Raw genomic sequence first — 23,035 nt, 5'->3', positions numbered from 1 at the left:
GACAAGCAAGGAAGAGAGGCAAAAGCAAACTTTTCCTTTGTTCTTGGACTTTTGTTCTTAGACTTCTTGCCTTCATCCAGGACTGTGAGGAAACTAATTCATGTTGTTTTAGCCACCCTGCTTCCCCTACTATTTCCATTTTTTCCCCAACTCAAGTTGATTTTATCTTCTGTTTACTGACCAAGATTTAACTCGGGTGAGACAAAGACATTTTTATATTTGTCTATAAGGGAGCAAGGTATGGAAAAGCCTTTTGAAAGTTAGGGTTTGCATAAATCCTCCATATATTTCAAATAACTCCATTTTAATTGCATAAATAGTATTATTATTTAAATTTCATGTAAGATTTCAGGAAAAATTAAATTTACCACTATTTTTCAAAATGTTAATGCATTTGCCACCTAAACCTATCTTGAATACCACTAAGAATACAAATAACTCCCTTTAGGAAACATATTATAAACTGAAAAACAGTATAAACTATATTATTTTTAAAAACATTTAGTATAACTGAAATAGATCACCATAGACTAAAATTAAATCAGCCAAAAAATGATTGGTGTTTTAGGCATTTAGCATGTGAAGGTTAGTGTTTATTTTACCATCTTGACAATCTTAGAAATTTCATTTAAATTGATTTTTATAAAATATGTTTAATTATAAATTAATGCAATGCATGTGTTTTTCACTGGGGAATAATATTAGCTTTAAAATACACAAGAAAGAACTCCAAGATGGCTGCAGCATCGGTGGAAGCTACACTCACCTGCTCCTTGTGCCAAACTAGATTTGCAGCTAAATTATAGAGCAATCAAACTGAAAAACATACGAACCTAGATGAATTGAAATAGTATAACCAGGATTACAGAAGACGTCACACAGAGACTGGTAAAAAGGGTAGAGATGTGGAAAGGACTGGCTCCCCCCCCCCCCAAGTGCAGTGGCTGTGAAGCCAGAGAGCTATCTCTACTACAAAACTCCCTCCCCATTATCTCCACTGCAAAACTCCCTCCTCAAGAGTGAGGGTCTCAACTCACGGCAGGAATCCCTAAACCAGGGCAACAGAGATGAATAAAAAGGAGCCTGCATAGAATCTGGTGGTAAAAATCAGAGGGGATTCAGTCTGTCTGGGATGGAAAGTAGATGCCAGAGACCCAGATGCCACCCTTCCAAGATGAAGTGCTCTCATTGCTGCAGCAGCAGGCTGGGGAGTGCACTGCCTGATCCTCCAGCTACTGGGGCCACTGCTCTGCTGTATTCAGGTCTTCCACCCAGGAGAGACCTTTCAAGTGCTTTCTTTCTACAGAAGATCTTGGTGGAGAATCAGACAGTGATCGAACAGGGTAGCTTTGGAAAGCTTCTTCTCCACCTCAAGTGTACAATAGGTGTTTCTCCTGAACCTGTTGAATCACTAAGCCTGCATTGCACTCTGTGGTCTCGCTCTGCTGAGTTTAGTCACACCAGGGTATTAGTGTGCTAAGCAGAACTGAGAGACTTTTGTCAGGATATGGCTGGGTTGTGTGCATACATCACAAATGGACCACTCTGATCTCCCCTGATAGCTCAGCTTGCCCTATATTAAGAAGCATATGTGTCTGCCTCCCTCCTACAGTTTTGTTGGCAACAACCCCAATGTGATATAGTTTGAATTGGCCCTCCCAAGTCCTGGTAGCCCTGCCTGGATGAGATCAGTTCTGAGGTGTAGGGGGATGTGCTACTTGGGGCTGGCACATTTGGAATGTATCTCCTTTGCAAGCGGTAGCATAGGACCAAAACAAAGGTGCTTGGCTTCCTCCTGAGGGCTTGGCCAGCACTACACCCAGCAGGAAACCTTTTGATTTGTCCTCCTGAGCGCCAGTAGCTCCGCCCTGCTGAGCTTGCTCCTGCAGTGGGGATGGCTTACTGCACTCATCCTCATCCTATAGCACGTTCTTCCTAGGGGAGTGAGAGTTACAGACTCCGGCAGAGACTATGTGGTTTGGCTGTGGAGTAGGGGCCACTTTCCTCTAACTGAGTGCCTGACTGCATGGCCCCCAAATAAAGGACACACTAACATTGTTCTCCTGATCTCCATTGTCTCAGCCTACTAAAGTTGTGGAAGAGTCTGTGTGTCACAGCCAGCCTGGGCCCATGCTACAATCTTTTTCCAAAAGGTTCTGGAGAAAAAGCAGGCAACCACTGGGGAAGACAGAGTAGGTGACAGATAGAAGCAGACCTCAGGGAGCCTTGGACCTTTTTATAGATTGGCTCCTAGCTATGAGCTTGAGAAAGCCAACCTTTTGCACAGGTAAGCCTTTCCCACGCATACCTGGCCCAGTAGATGCAGCTAAAAGTAGTGACTAGTGTGGTAACTTTAGACTAGTATAGCCCATGGCCAGTTATACATAACACGTGACATCGGCTTGTTCCTGAACCCTGAACAAATGGATCCAGAAAAAACACAATAGTGGTGCGTGTCAGATTAGAGGTTGACTCAACTAGCCACATAAGTAGCACACCTAAGAAGAATTCCAGCAGGCACAGATCCTGCTGGGAATAACTCTGCCTCAGAGGGCAGCCCCTGTACAGCAAATCATAATAGTGATCAAAGTTTATCCTTATAGTCAGCCAGCCTGAGGGGTTAACTCCACCAATGAAAGAACCAACAGCATTCAAGACACAGCTACAACGGGAGGGTGCACATACCACAAGGAACATTTCTGGAGCATGCAGCTCAGGTGACCTGGAGGATTCTGCCACTGAGCTGAACAAGACATCTACATCATAGAGCCAGCATAACAACTTTGGGAGTCATAGACGATCTCCTTAATACACAGAGATAAAATGGAAAGATAAAAAAATATGCCCTGAATAAAAGAGCAAGAGAAATCTCCAGTAAAATAAGTAAATAATATGAAACAACCATGATATCAGCTACAGAGTTTAAAACAGTGGTGATAAGGATGTCAAATACCTTAGAAGACGAATAGATGGTTTCAGCAAGAACTTAAACAAAGTATTAAAAAGGACACAGAAGCCATAACATAAAAACAGAAATGAAAAACACAACATCTGAAATGAAGAATACACTAGAAGAAATTAGCAGCAGGTTAGATGAAGCAGAGGGTCAAATAAGCAACTTAGAGGGCAAGACTAGAGTAAGCACTCAAGCAGAACATCAAGAAGAAAAGAAAAAAAATTTTAAATGAGAAAAATATAAGGAACCTCTGGGACAACATAAAATGTAACAATAGCTGCATCACAGGAGTACCAGAAGAAGACAGTGAGCAAGGGATAGAGAAGTTTTGTAAAGAAATAATGGTTGAAAACTTCCTTAACCTGGTGAAGGAACATGTCACACAAGTTCAAGAGGCTCAGAGTGTCCCAATCTAGATAAAGCCAAAGAGACCCACAACAATTCACAACATAAATAAAATGACAAAGGTAAAAGACAAGGAGAATTTTAAAATCAGCAAGAGAAAGACAAGGAAGTTCCCATAAGGCTTTCAGATGATTATTCAAAAGAAACACTTCAGGCCAGAAAGGATTGGCATGAAATATTCAAAGTGATGAAAAGCAAGGGCCTGCAATTAAGACTCCAATATCCAGCAAGGTTGTCATTTACAATCAAAGACAATATAGATGGTAGAAGGTCCAAGATGGCAGCAAAGTAGGTGGTTTTTACCCTCACCTCTTCCCAGGACCAAACTGAAGTTATAACTAAATTTAAGAACAACCATTCTAAATAACTAACTCGAGATTAAATTAAGAAGAGTTCATAACCAAGGATTCATAGAAGAAGCCACATCAAGACTGGTAAGAAGGGTGGAGATGCAAAAAGGGTTGACCTGTTCCCCTGAGCAGCAACAAAGGTTCTGGAAGGATTCTTTAGCTGTGGGAGGAAGGGGTTACCCTGAGAAGGTAGGACCTAAACCCCTAGCTGGGGTCCCCAGTCCAGAGCACCAGAGCTGAGGAAAGGTATCCACATAGTGCTCAGCTGTGAAAAGCAGTGAGATTTCTGTCTGCCAGAAAGAAACAGAAGTCTGAAGGGATGCAGGCATTGTCTTAAAGGGCCAACACACGAAATCCCATTTGCAGCCACTACCTAGTTATGTTTTCTAATGCAATCAAGTCTCAATTAAAAGTATGCTTGTTCTTTACTGTTATGGATTAAAATAGAAATCAGAATTTTTTTCAATAAAATTTTGACTTTATAATCTGTGTTCATTACTAAAAAGCAAGGTCTTTACAGTTATTTTGGAAAACAGTTATTTTGTACTTACCAACAATGTCATTCATAAGGCTTGTGATCGTTTCATCTCCTGTAATCCAAGGACGTTTCCCTACGTCATGACCGTAGGCTCCCCTGAAATTAAAAAGGGACACAAATGTTCTTAGGTTGTATGTGTATGTTCGTGTAATTTTTCAAGTATCAGCAATTGGACAATTCTAAATGTTTTATAATTTTAAAAATAATTATATAAAAGCATGCTTTCTAAAACCCAAAGTAATACTTGAGAACTATATTTTTTAACTTACCATTTTAAATTTCTTTGAATTGCTTTTTCTGGGAGGTAGGGGATATTGCCCATATACAATTTTACTATTATTTTTTGAATTTAAGGTATTTTTTATGGAAAATTTAAGGTACTTTTATTTTGAGAATCTTAACACTATTAGATTACTTTACTGTATACCTGTAGAATATGTAGTTTCTATACTAAAACACACATATTTTTGAGGCTAAAGATTAAAGTAGTTATAAATTCAATTATAAAATATAGCTATAATCTATAAATAAAATAGAAGTTTATAAAATATCATTATAGTCATGATGACATTTTAGGGAGATAAAGAAACCTTGCTATAATCAGATTCCATACCATATCTTGACCTATTTCTAGCAATTTCATCTAATATATTTCAATATAATTTCACTATTTTAGTAAGTTTTTCAGTAGGCATAATGAAATAACAAAAAATACATGAAAGAGCTTTAATTCTAAAAATTTTCCTATCAAATGAGAAAGGCAAATAAATATATTTCAAAGATGTAGAAGAAATTAAAACAAAGCATCAGGATGTGGAGAAAATGCTAGTACAAACTTGTATATTAAGAAGCTCCTAATTAGATTATTCTTAATTTTTAGGAATTCAAAAAAGTATGAAAATTTGGAATAAGGAATAAACATGTGTTTTTTAAAATAGTGCAGACTATGAATGAAATTCAATAAGCTGGCCATGGTGAGCTGATAAACCTGTTCTCAGAAATGCTGAATAGAAGAGTATGCTCCCCTGAAAGATCTCTGTGGTATATCATCTTGAGCTGTAGGCAATTTAAAACATCAAACACAGAGAGAGACTATCTCTAAATTCTCCTATCTGCTTAAAGATAGATCTTCCAAAATAAATCCAGTTTTTATAAATCCCCTTCTTATAAATTTCATAAACCAAGAAAGACTGAATTTTATCACAGAAGAGAATAGGAGTCAAAACCACACCCAAACTTTGTCAAAAACTCTACACCTCTCATCTATTACACTGGGGAACAAAATTTATGTTGCATCCACAAAAACACTTGTTCTTACCTAATTCGAGTGTGCTGATCTCAAATATGACATTAGTTTTTCACTGTAAGCTACAGGTTTTTTTGCAATTCAATATTTTAGGTTTTCATCTTATTGTAAAATTTTCAACATTTAGTTTAACATAATGAAGTAGAATGTCTTCTCGGGCATCATCTTTGTGAAAATATAATAATTTATATAATGCAGTAAATACACTAAAAGATAGGATTGCATCAGAATTTGTCTACAATTTTGAAATAGAACATATTAAAACATTGATTTTAATCATAAAATTTGCGCAAAACTTATTTAAATTCTATTCAGGCAGAAATTTGCGTTTGTAGCTCTTGCGGTTTGTGTACTTGTTGAGGACAATCTCGTTTGATGCTTCAACAGTAGTCTGCTCATCACTAACAGCTCCAAGATTTTCGGAAAACTTATCAAGGTGACTGTTCAGGAAGGGAATCTTAATGCTAATGTTACATCTAATGTCGCAGAAAGCCAGCAGCATCCTTCAAACCAGAAGTTCATAGTTTTCTGCTTTTTTGTTGCCAAGGAAGTTCTTTGTAACTGCCACAAAGACTTCCATGCTGCTTTCTCCTCCTTATTCATCTTCCTGGCAAATTCTTCGTCACATATGAGGGTTCAAATTTGAGGTCCATTGAATATATCTGCTTTTACCTTCTTGAAAGACAAGGCAGGAAAAGCAGAAATAATATGTTGAAAGCATTCACTTTCTCTATTCAAAGCCTGAACAAACTGCTTCATTAAGACAAGTCTGATGTGAAGTGCGGGGGAAATGATCCTTTATCAATTAACTACAGGTTCATTCACAATATTTTGCATCCCTACTTCCAGAGCTTCACATTTCGGCCACTCCTTCTGTGTCCAGTGTTTCTCCCGGGGTCGGCTGTCCCACAAACACAGAAAGCAGGGATACTTCGTGAAACCTCTCTGTTGTTTTAGCAGGAAATTTACCATTTTAAGATCCGCACAAATGATCCAGTTATGCTCCTCATACTTCAGAAAGTTGAGGACAATTTTTATGTCATTCTTACTAAGTCATTCAATTCGTGTTGGCTAACCTGCTGAGGAGTTAATGACTGCTTGGCATCAGAAGAAGATCCTTCAGAGTCTACAACCATTTCCTCATGCATCTTATCAAAATACACTTGATCACCATGTTCAATTTCTTCATTCTTAGAAGAAATAAAACCATTGAAAACTGGAACCGGGAGTGTCTCAGAGTGTGGGATAGGTCGTATTGCTGAAGGAATATTAGGATATGTGATCATATGCCGTTTTTTCTTGCAGATACCCTTTGTATGGATCAGACAGAAATAATTGTCACTGCTGTGGTCCTTAGGTTCATGCCAAACCATGGGAATACCAAAAGGCATTCCTTTGCATTTTCCTTTTGTCCAGTCATGAAGCATTTCCTCAAATTATGACACACAATATGAGGAGCCCAATTCTTGTCTTGATCGCCAAGGGGAACTTGAAAATAGGCAATATATGCATGTGTCACAAATGATGAAATATTGAGCCTTTGACGTTGAAGTGTGTAACAGCCACATATATAACAGAAGGTGTCAGGACTATTCTTACATTTACACCTACTCAAAGAAGCCATGATTCAATCTTAAAACAAAATAAGAGAGTGTTTTTATCAGATAATAATTTTTAAATTTAAAAACAACTACAATTATGTAAAAGTGATGTTTGTAAAACATTAATTGCTTTGTGGTTATTTTCAATCCAAGAGTTGTTGCCCTTTAACTCCAATTTAAAAACTAATGCATGCCATTAACTGTAACAAAAAAAATTAAAATTGAATAAAATCTAGAGCATGCACTAAAATACAGATTTCATATTTGGAATCAGCGATGCAGAAATATATAGAAACAATTCTAAAACCTCATGCAACAGAAAAAGAAAAAAAATTGTTCCCTAGTGTTATTCATGGGTCTATTCATCTTTCCTAAGAAGCATTTACTCTTCTCCTCTTCTTTCTATATGAAAATGAAATTGAAGCCTGAATTCTAACCCACCTGGGGAGTTACTCATTTTTCCCTGAGTATTTCTTGTGTACACATGAGGGATAGATATTAATAAACTTGTTTGTTTTTCTCTTGTTAACCTTTTATTATAAAGGTTTCTCCAGGTAAATAAAAATATGTTTTTCCTTTCCTAGAGAAGAGTGGGAAAACTGAAGAGGAACCTTGTTTTTAACTTTTGCTGCTTTTTGTGGCTCACTTCAGGGTATCAACAAATATCCTGAATATTTAACAATTGGCTTGATTATGTGTCTGAACCAGTTCCAGGCCATGACTTGTTATAAGACTATATTTATTAGAAGTTTAGTGAGAATAATTTTCTACTTCTGTAAAATTAAATGGGTAGAAATATGTACCTTAAAGGGTTGCCATGAAAAATAAAAAACATGAAAAAAAAAAAGACTGCTACATATGTAGTCCTTTTCTGAGTCCTTTTCTAATGTAATTTTAATGCTAAAACTCCTTTCAAGGGGCAGGTAGTGTACAACACAATTTTAAAACTAATATTCAATTAGCATATAAATGAGATAAAGGAAAAGAACTTTCTTTGAGAATAAATATAAATTGTAAGATGTAAGGAGGTAGAGAAGGGCAATTCTTAGTTATTATTATTCATATTATTATTAGATAGCTTGCAGCTTGGCTCGTTCTTGACATCAAGTGTAAATGCTAAAGACAAAAGTTATTATCATTAAATGGTAGTTAAAGGCAGATACTTGCATTCTTTTTTATTTTAATCACACTGAGCTCCATGGCTTTCACTGATAGCACGATACATCTTATTACATTTAGATAGTAAAATTCGATGTTCTGCCTCAGAGAATTTATATCACCGAATATCATGCCACCTACTTCTCACTCCGGTAGACACTGGTAGTGGTAATAATCTTTAAGTATATGTTTCTTCCTGCAATGCTTTTGGCATCTCTGCCCCTTTCAAATAGCACACACAGAGTCTGCTTTCTGCATTTTGTTCAGACCACTAGCCTGGGGTAGTAAAAGGTAGTTAGAAAGTGTTACCCAAATAAACTCAAAGTAAAATAGCCTGTCATTAGAAAGAATTGATGTAGATTACAGTGAAATTATAAAAATTTGTATTCAAGTTAAGAAAAATTTTTGTTTTTATTCAAAACTGCTTAAATAGTTGTAGCATAGTTGTCATCTTCATTTATAAATACTGGAAAAGACAGGAAGGGAGAGAATTACCTCACTACTAGTGTAGTAGGCTGTTAGGCTGGCATGAGCAGAAAAGTAGGACATACTAAAGGTCACCAGGGCAGAAAGCCATGGATAGCTAGTACCAGGCAAAACTGGGCTAGGACTTCACCCTCAAAGTGACCTTTCTTCCTCTAACACAATGATTTTCAACATTTTTATTTCATGGCACACTTAAACTAATTACTAAAATTTTGCAACACACAAAAAAGATGTAAGTTCAAAAGGCCCTTCTTTTGCCTTTGTAACTTGTTTTCTGAACCCACACAGCCCTTCTGGCTCACTTGTTCCTCAGCTCACTTCTACTTCTGTGACTTTCTAAATAAACTTTTGCTTGTATTTGAGTCTTGGCTATGAACAAATTTTTAGCCAGAACTCAAGTCTCGAGGTTGCCTAACTGAGGCCTAATTGCTGGTAATGTTCTGGGGCCATTTCTCCAACTAACAACAAATCATACCTTGCCATGACAATAGAGTGTTCTTTGAGATGTTTGTGAAGAAGTATTTGCTCATTAAATTAGATTTTAAGATTTAAAATCTAATTAGGATCTTAAGAGAAATATATACCCTGTTTGAAATAGGACTATGCTTTAATGATCCTACAAAATGAAAAGTGATCCTACTTTAAAAAGTTCTCCCTTAGATAAGTAAGTAAATAAGAATTTACAGTCTATCTTTATGATTTTTTTTTCTGTGACCCAACTGATGATCACTAACACTGATATTAAGAAAAAGTCATACCTTTACTCTCTTATTCATACTGAAGGGTGGCAGATTATGTAACACTAAAATTTTCTTCTTTGGCATAGGATTATTTTGAGCTGTAGGCACTTGTAAAACAACAAATGCATGGAGAGGCTGTCTTTGAACTCCCCTAACCTGCTTGAAGATGGATCTTCCAAAAAGAACTCAATTATCATAAACTCCTTCCCTGAGAGTTTTACCAACCAGGGAAGATTGACTGTCACAGAAGAGGAGAACAGATGTCAACACCACATGCAGAGAAACTGTCACAAAATACCAGATCTCTCATATTTTTTGAAAGGCCTAGTTGTCTTTCTTAAAAATTATTTACTATCCCCTAAGTGGCTTAAATTTCTCCTCTTTTTCTCTATTAAAATAATATGTAAGTTCTTGAAATATATCACTTTTGGGGGTTGTGAATGATAAAGGGACCACCTATTAAACCAGACAAGCTCAGGGTTGGCTTGCATGGTAGGCCTTACAAACTCAGAGACCTAAATTAACCATATAGGATGGTTGGAAATTAAAACTTACTAACTAAAAGCAAGTCATGGCAGGTAGTCATGTCTTAAATTGGGATCTTTCTTAACAAAGTCAATCTTTACCTTAACTAAGCCTGTCTATTGTCTTTTTCATCTACAATAACAATCCCTTGGAATGCCCCCTTTTTTCATCTACAATAACATTCCTTTGGAATTCCTTTTTTTTTTTTTTCATCTACAATAATATTCCTTTGGAATGCCCCCCCTTTTTCATTTACAATAACAATTCCTTGGAATGCCCCCTTTTTTTTCATCGACAATAACATTCCTTTGGAATTCCCCTTTTTTTTCCAGACACCTCAGGACACAATGTCCCACCAAACCCTGGGAACACATAATACTTTTTTGTTATCTTGTTCTCCTGCATACCATCTCTGTGTTGTAGATATTAACTGTTAACTATTCTCACCCACCAATGGAAAAGAAGTCTGTGCCTGAGTTGTTTTTTATCCAGTCTCATAGCTTTCCCTGCTTTGCTTTAATCCACCGCCCTAAATATCACCAATAGTTTTTGTGTAACCCCCTTATGTCTTCTCCTTTGATTCTAATGCACAAAATAAGGTGCGAAACTGCCGTTCTCCAGAGTGTTTTCTCAACTTATTGAGATTTTGTTTTCTGGCGATTGTCATCAGTTTATTTCAGATAAACTCATACAAATTTTCTACAGGATTGGATGTTTCTTACATTAACAGGGTATTTACTGGGGGTTTTTCTGTGATGTCCTGTGCATGTGATATCAAAAATTACTAAAATTTTCCATTCCTCCTGTTAATCTGCCTATTTTCAGGTTATTTCATATTCCTAGCTAGAAGACTTAGGAAGATAGCGGGTAAGTCTCTCTTCCCTTACAATACTCTTCTTTACAAAGAAACACTTACATTTAAGGAGAAAGCAGTGTTTGCGGGAGCACGCCACCCCGTGTCTCACCAGCGTTGCTCTGTACCACACTGCCATGTAACGTAAGCCACTGTCCACAAATCAGAGTGTCTGTTCCTACTATGTAATTCACTGACCTATTTTCTCCTTTAAATAATCCTGCCTCAAATATCACAGTTCTTAGATGAATCCCTATAAAGAAACAAGTATGGCAAATTTTTATTTCTATAAGACAGAAAAATAAAAAAAAACATTTATTTAGCAAATATGATAACACAGAAGATTTAACACACTGCAATTATAACTTAGGGACATAGTACACACTTCATAGTGTATAATTTTGTTCTTTAAGACTGGCATATCTTTCCCTACTAGCCTATCTTTATCATTATGATTATTAACCCATGTTATTCTTTAAATAATCTAGTCCTTTAGTAAATATTTAATATAAAATGTTCTCAAAAAATTCTGTAAGTGTTTGCCTATCCATTCAAGCAGACCCACAGGGTCCTAACATTGATGTTGTTGCTTCTTATTGTTATACAATCATTTTTATGAGAATTATTTTATATTAAATGGATCAGATAGCCCTATATATTTTCTGTTTCAGAATATTATTTAAATAAAATATTGCCAATTTATAAAACAAATACATTGTCCACAGCAAAAGTTATTAATCTAATTTAGAAATCACAGAGTTGAAAATGGCATTAGAAAATAACAATATTAGCGTTCTTTAAAAATATAGAGGTAAGTGCTGTGTATTCCATTTTTCCTTGAATATCTTGAAGTTTTAGAAGAAATTTCTTGAGTCTTAAAATATTTTAAGTACTCCTCTATTCTTGACTTTCTTTAGGATAAAAATCAAAGATAGTACCATATGAACTAATAAGGTCAAGCTACAGTATGACCAGAGATGTTTTATTTTGTAGATAGGTAGGTAGTATATATCTCCAATAGGTTATAAAAGATGAAAACACGGAAAATTATAAGCATGAGCCGAATGGCATTTCTTACCTTACAGGTTAAGGATGGCCAGTCAGAGACTTGATATCATCATCCCAGAGTAATATCTTATTTAGTTAAAGCACTTTCATTTTTGTGTTACTATTAAGATTATAAACTGTGAAAATGATTTTTTCCTGTTATGCAAATTTAGTGCACAATAGCAGGCACCAGAGTGGCATGAAGATTACTTTAAACTGAAGCATGTAAACAGCAGCGAAAGAAAGAAACAGTATCTACACTTAATCAGAGGCTCCCAAGTACACAACTGCCATTCACCCTTGACCGCCACCCACAGAGGGAGGGGGACACAGCACAGGAGGCATGGACTCAGTTGCTGTCAATCTCCTTGTGGAGCTTTCAGCCAGGAATGATCACTATGAGAACAAAGATGTGGGATGGGGTGAAAGGTAACAAGACTGCAATCACACATGTCAACACCACTGACATTAATGGGCAGGAAGGACCATGGTTTTGACTTGGCCAGCTGTATTAAAAGCAGACGGCAAGCAAGCAAACAAACAACCAAATAAAACTAAATAAAATAAAGACAAAAACAAAACAAACTAGCTACCTAATCTTTTGCTCGGAAGAAATCCTTCTGTTTGTTTGCATTGCTTAAGCATTAAAATGTGCCTCCTTTCTGAATCATCTGTCTAATAAAAGATAGGTAAAAGGTTTTAAGATTATGTAAAATTCTATTGTCACAGGTAAAATAAAAAGATAATTGAAGGGTGTTAAGACAAAGAAATACCTTTCTAAAATATAAATTCAAAGTCTTAAAAGAAACTAGTATCTTAATAAAGTAGGATAATCATAATGATATTAATCGAATAACAAGGCAGAATTTTTAAAAATGTCCAGAGGATAAAAATGCATAGCCTAGTTGACTGAATATCCAAAAAGCAAGGACATTCTCTGAAGTTCAAATTCATTCAATCTAATTCTCTACTGTCTTTTACATTAAGGCCAAAAATTAATTTTAACCATTTTTATTAACTCTGACCCTCATTTTTATAATAATAAAATATGCTAGTTCAAATGCTTCTAAACGTAGTAATATTTATTTTTGAATAGATGCATTAAAGTTATAAGAAGCTTAATGTTGGACAAATAAGTTTGTAAATTTTGTTACTTGGTTTTGCTCACTTTTATTGTTAAAAATGGCGCTGCCCACGTGGGGCGGGTGGCTGATTACTTTCATGCTTGGGAAGGAGCTTGGTTATGCTAATGTGTGCTGGAGGAGGGACTTTCACACCAAAAAGTTTTAAAAGGAGGAGCTAGGAGGGCATTTTGGCAGAGAGAAGACCACATTTTTGCATGGAGAGAGGCCATGTGGTGACAGAGAGGAAGGAAGCAAGATGGCGGGGAGCTGAAGGATAATAGAGGTGAGGGGCTTTGTAAGCTCCGCTGAACTGGTGAGGTGGGAACCTTTGATTCTAGGGAAAACCAGAAAGATTCTCCTGGTTTTGGAACAGGAGAACATGTGAGTGGGTTTTGGTGCCCTGTGTGTTTGTTTTTTACTCATTGGCCAATATGAGTCTAGAATAAAGGATGGCCCACCAGTTCTTGGCTCCATTGTTTCATTACCGTCTGTACGAATCAAATGCGAACCTGCATGGGCCAGGCGGCTGTGATGGTGGGCACGACTACTAGCCCTACACTTACTAAATTATATAAACCTCTATCATTTTTGTATATATTGTGAACTTATATTTTTAACCACTAAAATGAAGAACTTTAAAATGTTATTTAACAGTTTTGGAAGTAATTATTTACACAATCAGTTAAACTAATTTTAAAAAACAGATATTTTTCCCAGTATGAAAAACCAGTAATGTAAAGAATAAAGAGAGACAGAGCAGACATTCTGAGTTCCTCTGAGAGCCAACGGTCGTGACTTTCACGTTCTTATGTGGCTTGGTTTCATCCTCCTGAATTTTCTTGTTTCTGAACTTCAGGTTTGGATCCCCCTTCATAACAACTTTTCAGATTCTAATAATCATAAAATGTTTTAAAATATTTATACTTATTTTTAATATTTTAAATATGTAAAAATATTTAAATAATATAAACATTTTAAATAGTAAAAAATATTTTGAAAATATTTCTACTTTCAGCTTTATTGGTAGCTACCAGGGAATGATAAGTACATAAAATTAGGGATCTATAGTACAGTTAAGAATATGAAACTAATAAAAATAGACACTTTTATTGATTTATATATTGTTTTACAAAGACAGAGAGTCAGAGAGAGGGATAGATAGAGACAGACAGACAGGAATGGAGAGAGATGAGAAGCATCAATCATCAGTTTTTCGTTGCAACACTTTAGTTGTTCATTGATTGCTTTTTCATATATGCCTTGTCCGTGGGCCTTCAGCAGACCGAGTAACCCCTTGCTCATGCCAGCGACCTTGGGTCCAAGCTGGTGAGCTTTTTCTCAAACCAGTTGAGCCCGCTCTCAAGCTGGCGACCTCGGGGTCTCCCAGTCTGATGTTCTATCCACTGCACCACTGCCTGGTCAGGCAAAAAAATAGACACTTTTAAACTGTTTTTTATGCAATGAGTATTCAGGAGGAATACTCAGTATGTTTGAAAAGTTTGGGATTAAAGAGCTTAAACGTGCAGGTAAGCAGAATGTTACATAGGCATGTGAAAGGTTACATAGGCAGAAGAGTAAAAGCAGAATAGAAAACATGGAGGTAAAAACGAATCCTGAATTAAGATCCTTGCCTGTCTAGGGTTCAGCTGTGTAGCAAAGCCCAAATGTTCAGTTTGGGGAGGAAAGTGCCTTTCGCTCCACTCAACCTCTTGCCTCCTTTCAACAATTTTTATTTTCTTATTTATAGACATTACTGTGACAGAGTTTAACCAAGAATTAATCATAAAAATACTAAATTAAATCCTAAATGTTATCTCCCTTCTAGTCATTAAAGAAAAAAAATAAAATAATTACATATATTTTCATTGTGACAACTCAGGCAAGGAACATAAATTTTTAAATATTTAAACAATTTTTCTCTTGATTCCGACAGTAATTATAAGACCTTATTTCATCAATAAAATGATACTATCAAGTAACATAATCTCTGATTCCCTTTTGCCCTAAAATTCTATTATACACTTTTCCAAGTATTAGACATTCAATGTAATTTTTAAAATTCTTATATGAGAGATAGAATGACAGCTTTAGAAATCATACTTACATTTTGGCCCACTTTTGTAATTCTTCATCCAGAAATGTTTTAACCAGTTTTGGTTGAAGGCCAAGAGAATTTCCCAAGAAATAGATGGCATTTTCATCCTTATTTGCTAATGATAAATCAACTGAAATAGAAGAAAATGTACAATAAGCTTATTTAATTAATTCACATTCTTCCGGCATTGTTAATTCAGTGCAAACAATTAATAATATGATTAACTTGAGATGGATAATAGATAATGGATAATAATCTCCCAAAGATAACATCAAGTTCTGTGAAAAATAATTGATCTTTTCCATTTTTATTTAAAAACTTAACTTATACTTGTAAAAGTTTTTATTGACATCTTTCATATTTATTTTCTGCCATAAGAAAATCTGTTATCATTTACTACCAATCATAAATACCCTAAGGAATTAGAAAAGTTTTTAAAAACAGTAGTTTTACAGAAAGTATATTGATCTATTCAGTCAGAGTGGAAAGTTACCAGAATTTAGGCAAATATGAACAATCTAAATTCATTGATGTTGTAGATATGCCAAATTAAAAAAAAAAAAGTCTAAATGATTATATACGTATCTCAAGGAGATATATTGGATTGTTACAATTTTTATTCTATATATCTATACACATCTAATATTAATACATATATAGCCAATGATTGTTCTCCATCTTCTATTTCTTATTCAAATAAATCCATTTTTTAATGATTTATCTGTATTATAACTTTCCTCTGACTTCAACAAATGCAGTTTCACTAGCAAACTAATTCATGTGGTTAAACTACAGCCCAGAATACACAAGTTTATAATTGTGTTCCATTAAGTTTTCTCTTAAATCTGGGGAAAATTAAAGGTATTTGCTGGCTAATATTTCATTTGAATCAGTAGTAATATATTTTGTCTTTACTTTAGACTACCTAATTAAACCTTTCCAGACTTCTTAAAAACATACCATCTATTCAACCTGATCGTTTTTATAGATACTGTGTCTGTTTTTCACTGGCACCTCTTAAGCCTGACTCAATAAAAGAGGTATAAATATTGTTCACACATTTAAATTGGATTCATTAAAAGTTCTTTGTTAACCTAGGGAACAAATATGGAAAGATTTTACTTAGAATTCAGGACTTTAAATTAGTGTATAATGGGCCAAAATTTAGCTAAGCCCTCAAATAAGTACATATTAAAGACTAAACATGTCCTCCTGTGTCAGCCCCATCAAAGACCAAAGATGAGCATGCCACCACTCAGATCACTGTCCCTTTTGTGTTATTTTTGTTCTTTCATTATTGATACTTTTACAGGCAAACAAGTAGTAGGCTACTCTTATTCAGAAAGTCATTTTTAAAGTGTACTCAGGTGAAAGAAAAGCAGAACTATAAAGTAAATTATCTTGTCTCATGCTGGCCTAAAGTATGGTTCATTATGAAATAACTTTCTTTTTCTCATATCTCTGCTCTTCAAACAAATTTAATTAAGACTCATTCACCCACCTGTGTGATAGCTCCTGCAAGTGCCACAAATATAGCTATTACCAGTACCTTTTCTTCTGTCTCTCTCTCTCTCCCTGTTCCCCTTTGCCCTCTCCTTTCCTACCTCTCTTCCTCTCATAACACTGCCAGAATAGCTTGTTTTCTTAGAAGAGAGAATAAAATTAGCAATGTGAGAAGGATTGTTGGGACCTGAGGTTGGGAGGAATGGCCCCCTACTTTTATACATACTTACTATGCAACCATGCTCCTCTCCTACTCCCCCATCAGCAACTATGAGAAACAATAGCTATGATAGCTTGGTAAGGGACAAGATACAGAACTCAAGTGACACCAGTAAAAACCCTGATGGTGTTGTGACAGCTGCTGTTCTAAGAATACATTATACATATAAATATTATATTTAGAATTATACCAAAGTTATCTCCTTTCCCCCTTCTTTCCCTTCTACTCCTTACTGTGTTGTAACCCAGTAACTTTTTCCATATTCCATATATAAGTAAGAAGAAAAGGAAGTTAGTTGAACATAGCATTCCTAAATTGGGATTCGCTTCTGGATCTTCTTCCATTACAGGATTCTTTATGTGTTCCCTGAGTGTATGGGGTTAGTTCTGCTGTTGTGCCAAGAAGAGTCCCTTGTTTAGCCTGCCAATTGTTTGTTAGACCTTGGAGTCAACCATGACTCATTGCTTCCTTTCCTCAAGATTGTCATGTCAATTGTTATTGTCTGTCAAATTAATCATTACTGATAATCATCTGCTGCTTTTTTATAGCTAGAGTTCAAGTACAGAGTCCTCTGGAAAACATTCATGATAATGTTTGGGCTCTGGAGGAGAATGTACATTATACTGTTTTAGTGCTAAAAGCTTGGCTGTTATACAGCCCAGTATCTTGTGGGTTCTGTTGGATAGCTTGTGTAATATGTATTCATGTCCATGGGAGAGGCCTTTTTATAAAAATGTTTATTGTATTTATTCTTTCTTCCAAAATCAAGTCTGGATTGACATAAACCAGTCATTTTTGTTTTTCAGGATATTTTCTATCTGTTGACAAATTTTTAGCACATCAAGAATTTGGTGTTCTCCCAAAATATGTATTTTAGAGAGGATGACATTGATATATTTTAATTTTATTTTTAAGTAGGAGTTGCCACTTTAGGCATGGGCTTTTGTAACTTCTCAATAATCCATTTTGGTTTTCTCCTCCACTTCGAAGGCGTTTATACAAAGCACATGGTGCTTATTACAATCTCTTCCTTTTAAAAATCAACCGGTTTGATTAACTCATGTTATTTTGATAAATTCCCAAATCAAGACTGTGACTAACTCTTCTTTTTTCTAACTCTTTTTCTGTTCGTGCCTTTACTTATTTCACTTGGGAACATCTTCATCCTTTGGATTTGTCTTCATCTTATGTTGGAGATGAAGAAGTAAATGAATGGTTTCATTTCTTTCCCCTTAATTCATTCTTTTTCTGTCCTGGTCTACTGTAAAAAAATTATGATCTGAAGATCTTGTGATTTTGTGTTTGGATCAGATCATCTGCCACTGTTGTTCTGTTGGACCCAGTAGGCAGTATGCCCAAGCAATGATCTTGTTTCTAGGCAGGGCGAGGCAAGCCTATTCTGTCAAGTGTCAAAAGGCAAATATTTTGGGCTTAGTGGAACATAAAATCTCTGCTTCAAGGACTCAATTCTGTCAATGTAGCATAAACAGCCATAGGGAAACATGTAGATCAATAAATGTGGCCAGGTTCTTATAAGATTTTATTATTTAAAAAAATGCTTGCTGATCCTTGTCCTAAAGTCAGCCTCCAAATTCTAGCACAGATTAGTCATGCTGAAAGAGTTCATGAATTTTCTCTGACAATCAAGTCTTTCTTCTATAATCCTCCTTGAGCGGGAAATACTGGTTCTTGTTATAAGCTACCTGTATTAGTTTGCTAGGAGGGGGGTTAACAAAGTTCCATAAACTGGATGCTTGAATAAAAATGTATTGATATTATCTCACCATTCTGGACACTGGAAGTTCAACATCAAGGTATTAGCAAGATTTGTTCTTTCTGAGGACTATGAGGGAAGGATCTGTTCTAGGCTTCTCTACCTGAGTTATACATGGCTGTCTTCATGTTCACAGATGTGCTCCATGCATGTTTCCCTGTGTCCAAATTTTTCCTTTTTATAAGTCATATTAAATTAGAGCTCACCCTAATGACCTTATTTTAACCTGGTTATATCTATAGGGTCTCCATCTCCAATAAGGTCACATTCTATGGTACTAGGGGTTAGAATATTAACACATAAATTTTTAGAGAACACAGTTCCACCTGTAACACCCTCTTTAAAGAGTCACTTAACTTCAAGTGCTCTAAGAGCCTTAATAGATCAAGAGTATCAGGTTCCTACAAACAAGCCTCACCTCAATTAAGCCTTAAGTCAACAGTCTTAGAGCCATTTTAGCTAGAAATCTCATCGCTTGATAAAATTACAATATGATTGCTATAAAACTAAAGATTCTAGAAATTTACTTGATTGCTTCTGAGTAACATTTAAAATGCATCAAAAATATCCATCACACTAAATTTCATTGGCTTACTGTTTTAATTTATGTGTCCCAAGTGTAATCCAAGAACCAGTTTCATTTATACAAGACTAATACAAAACTATGACGGAACTCAAATGTTTTTTGTTTGTTTTTTTACGAATTAAAGAGAAAATAGAGAAGTAATACAATGGTTTGATGAAAATTAAAAGTAACTTCTACAGATATTTAAACTGACTTGTTTTTTTAAAGAATACTTTAAAATAAAAGTATTATTAAAATTAACTCAAATGTTAATGATTTCATGTATCAGGTGCCAGGGTGGATCTTTGATATGTTGCTGTGGGGAGAGTACTGTATATACATATAAGCCAACATTACATGAGAGTGTCAGTGTATGAAGTAAGTCTAAATATTTCCTATCAGAATTGCAGAAATTTAATTTATCCCATATAATTGTTTTTGTTAGAAAAGTATTAGTTAGAAATTTTTTATTCAAGTAAAAGACTAGTTTGCTAACATATTTTGATATAATTTTTAGAAAGTAAATATTTTTCTTCAAAATATAGTTTAGTTTCAACTGATATTTTTTCTTGAACTTAGGGATTTTCCTTTCTGCTCTTAAATACTTTGTAAGTCTAAGATACAAATTGATGTAAAGAAGCAAAAGTGATTCAAAACCTAGATCTATGATGTAAGAGGAGCTGATTGTTCAAAAGCTACATTGGTAAACATTGTCCGGGATTGGTTGCTTTAATTGCTAGATTTTTATAATATTTTTTGCTTAAAAATATGAGGGAAAAAAATTTCTCTGTAGAAGTTTACCCTTTTAATAAATATGTCTACTTATTTATTTTGAAAGAATTTATAGTTAAGGAAACTTATTCTCCATATTTATAGAAAAAAAATGAAACCCTGTTAAAAGGTCATATTATATGTAGATTTAGGTGTATTATTACAGTTCTCTTCTGATCAGAAATTCTAGGCTAAAATTTCAACTTATTATGACTGCTCATTTGAGAAATCTAAGCTTATCTTTTTAAAACTTGGAATTCTATTCTCACATTTGATTTTTTAAAAAGGAAAAGAAATAAGAAAGAAAAAGACTCTTAAAGATAAACAATGCTTTTGCAGATCAGTGAATATGAAATTGTTACTGATTTTATTATAATTAGTAATGGAAAGTATAGAGTTTCCAGCTGTGTTTGTTTCATTTGTATTCTGATTATTTGGAATAATCCTTGGTAATATCAAAATTATAAGCAGTTAATATCAATATGTTCGATAAAGATTGTCGAACTGTAAAATTGTTATCTAAATACTTGTGATACTAATGTGATTGTGTTTGGGTTGTTGTTGACAATGTTGAATTGAATTGGACAGTTTGGAATACTGATTAACTAGGATTGATGCTTATGTGCATTAACTTCTTAGACCATAATCCTTCTTAGGTCAAAATTTTATCAATAGATAAATAATGCCCAGAAGCAAAACATGGGACTCAAATTGTATCATTTTCATTGCATAACACAGAGCACTGTATTTCAAAATTCTTAAAGACCAATTCTGGCCTTGGTTATTAGAATGAAAAACTAACTTCCTTATATATATATTTTTAAAAATTATTTTAAAATATGTGGGGTTTTTTTTAGGTATAATTTAGACTTTATCGGTTTTTCTTTAACCACAATAAGCAATTTTTTTTGTCTTTTATACTTCAGAGAAATCTAAGACACAACTTGACATGGAATAGCACATTCTGCTCACACACTAAACAGAAGTAAAATGCATTAAGGAGCACTTTAGAATATGAGAAGTCTGATAAACAAATGTCAACAGGTTTACAAGGGAAGAGAACCAGAATTTAAAATACCACCAAACTGGCATTTAGTTTGTAATTTTGTTTCCACCTCTGAGAAATCTCTCCTGTCTTGGTAAAAGATAGCCAGAAACCCCAAATTACGTAGTGTTATGGACTTTGAGAACTCCAGGTGAAGTCCAGTATTTTCTTTTCTGGCCTTTAGAATATTACTAAGGGCCAGATAAAGAGGGAAAGAGGGAAATAGGGTGGTTGTTGTTTTTTCTTCCCTATCATTTTCTTCCATGGTTACCACCGGTCAATCCTTTGAGATTGTGGTGGTTATAACAGCAGCAGCTGCACATGCACCTAACTCACTGAGAGTTAAAGCACACCTTTCTAACCAGAAGGGTAGCTCTAAGAATATGGGATAAATCTGGTTGCTTTGTTCTCTGTCTTCTTGCCTCACCAGAAACAAGCATAGTCATAAGAAGTACATATCAAAATGTATAAATTGTAGTTTCAGTTTTCTGGCCAGAAGGAAAAGAAAGTTGGACTCTGGGAGCAGTAATGTTTTAAGCTTATTGCAAAGAGGGAGCTTTAGGACAATGATCATAATAAAGTTGTACATAAACTCCTGAGCTCACCCTTGAACTGCGCATGAATGTATCTAACCCTAAACAGTATAAGAAAACTTTGAGAACAATAAGCCCAGATTTCAAATTGATGACTAAGTGGCATATATGCAGGACAGATCCTTGCAAACCAAACATATCTGGGTAGTCTGTGTGCTAAAGTACACCAAAGAAAATGAACAATATCAACATTCACCATGGGATTTAAAAAGATACAAAGTCTCATAAGATAGCATTCAAAATGTATTGCATAAAATCTAGAATTATTCAAATTAAGAACCAGAATTATCTGAACATCTCTGACAGGAAAAGAATCAATAATCATCAACCCTAAAATAACACAGCTATTGGAATTATCAGACAAAAGATTTTAAGATAGCTATTATAACAGGTAGGAATAAAATAAAAGAGTGGGAAATGACATGCCATGCAAACACTGACTGAAATAAAACTTGGTCAGTATATTAATATTAGACAAAGGAGACTAGACTGCAGAGCAAGCAAATTACCGGAGATAAAGTAGGACATTACATGATAAAAATGTGTCAATTTATCTTTAATAAGAAGATGTAACTGCCCCAAATGAGAATGTATCTAACCATGGAGTCCCAATAAATACAAAGCAAAAACTGAATGAACTAAAAAGAGAAATGGACAAACCTACACAATTATTCCTAAGACTTCAATGCTCTTCTCTCAATAATTGATATAATAAGTAAATGAAAAATTAGTAAGAACATGGAACTTTAAAACAGCATCTAGCAAATGGTTGTAATTGTATTTATTTAACACTCTCACAAACAACAGAGTAAACATTATTTTAAATGCACATAAAAAGTTCACCAAGATAGACCATTACCTGGGTCAAAAAAACTGTAAGCAAATTTAAAAAATTAAAATCATACAGTGAATATTCTGTGACAATGTAAAATTAAACTAGAGATCAGTAATAAAAAGAAAACTGAAAAAATATTCATACACTTGGAAATGAAACAATACCCTTCTAAATAAAGCATGAATCAAAGAAGCTTTTGAAATTTAAGTTTCAGTGAGGAATTTTTCTTATGGCAAAGGAAGCACAATCTATAGAAGAAAAAAATCAATATATTAAGCATCTTCAAAATTAAAAACCTCTGCTCTGTGAGATACTCTTGTGAGATTTGAAAGATAAGTTACAGACTTGGAGAAAACATGTTATATCACTTATTTAACAAATGAATTATGTACTCAATGTATAAAGAACTTTTAAAAATCAGCCCAAAATCTCGAAAACATTTGTACGCAAAGATATGTAGCCCCATGTTCATGGAAACAACCAGAGTGTCCCTCAGTAGAGGATTGGATAAAGAAGATGTGGCATATTTACATAATGGAATAACA

At 34.7% G+C, this 23,035-nt stretch overlaps 1 protein-coding gene across 1 annotated transcript in view; it reads right to left on the bottom strand.

The window, feature by feature from the left end:
* The window catches only part of KYNU (kynureninase), a 111,195-nt gene that overhangs the window by 71,305 nt on the left and 16,855 nt on the right, over positions 1-23,035 (bottom strand). The window contains exons 3-4 of the mRNA XM_066345478.1: positions 15,194-15,314; positions 4,263-4,345 (exon numbers count right to left, since the gene is read on the bottom strand). Coding sequence (XP_066201575.1) covers positions 4,263-4,345; positions 15,194-15,314 — 204 coding nt within the window. The remainder of the gene's footprint in view (positions 1-4,262; positions 4,346-15,193; positions 15,315-23,035) is intronic.

The sequence above is a fragment of the Saccopteryx leptura genome, chromosome 7 (assembly GCF_036850995.1).
Source record: "Saccopteryx leptura isolate mSacLep1 chromosome 7, mSacLep1_pri_phased_curated, whole genome shotgun sequence".
NCBI lineage: Eukaryota > Metazoa > Chordata > Mammalia > Chiroptera > Emballonuridae > Saccopteryx > Saccopteryx leptura.
Note: the sequence above shows the minus strand (reverse complement) of the source record. Positions and strands in the feature narration are given on the sequence as shown.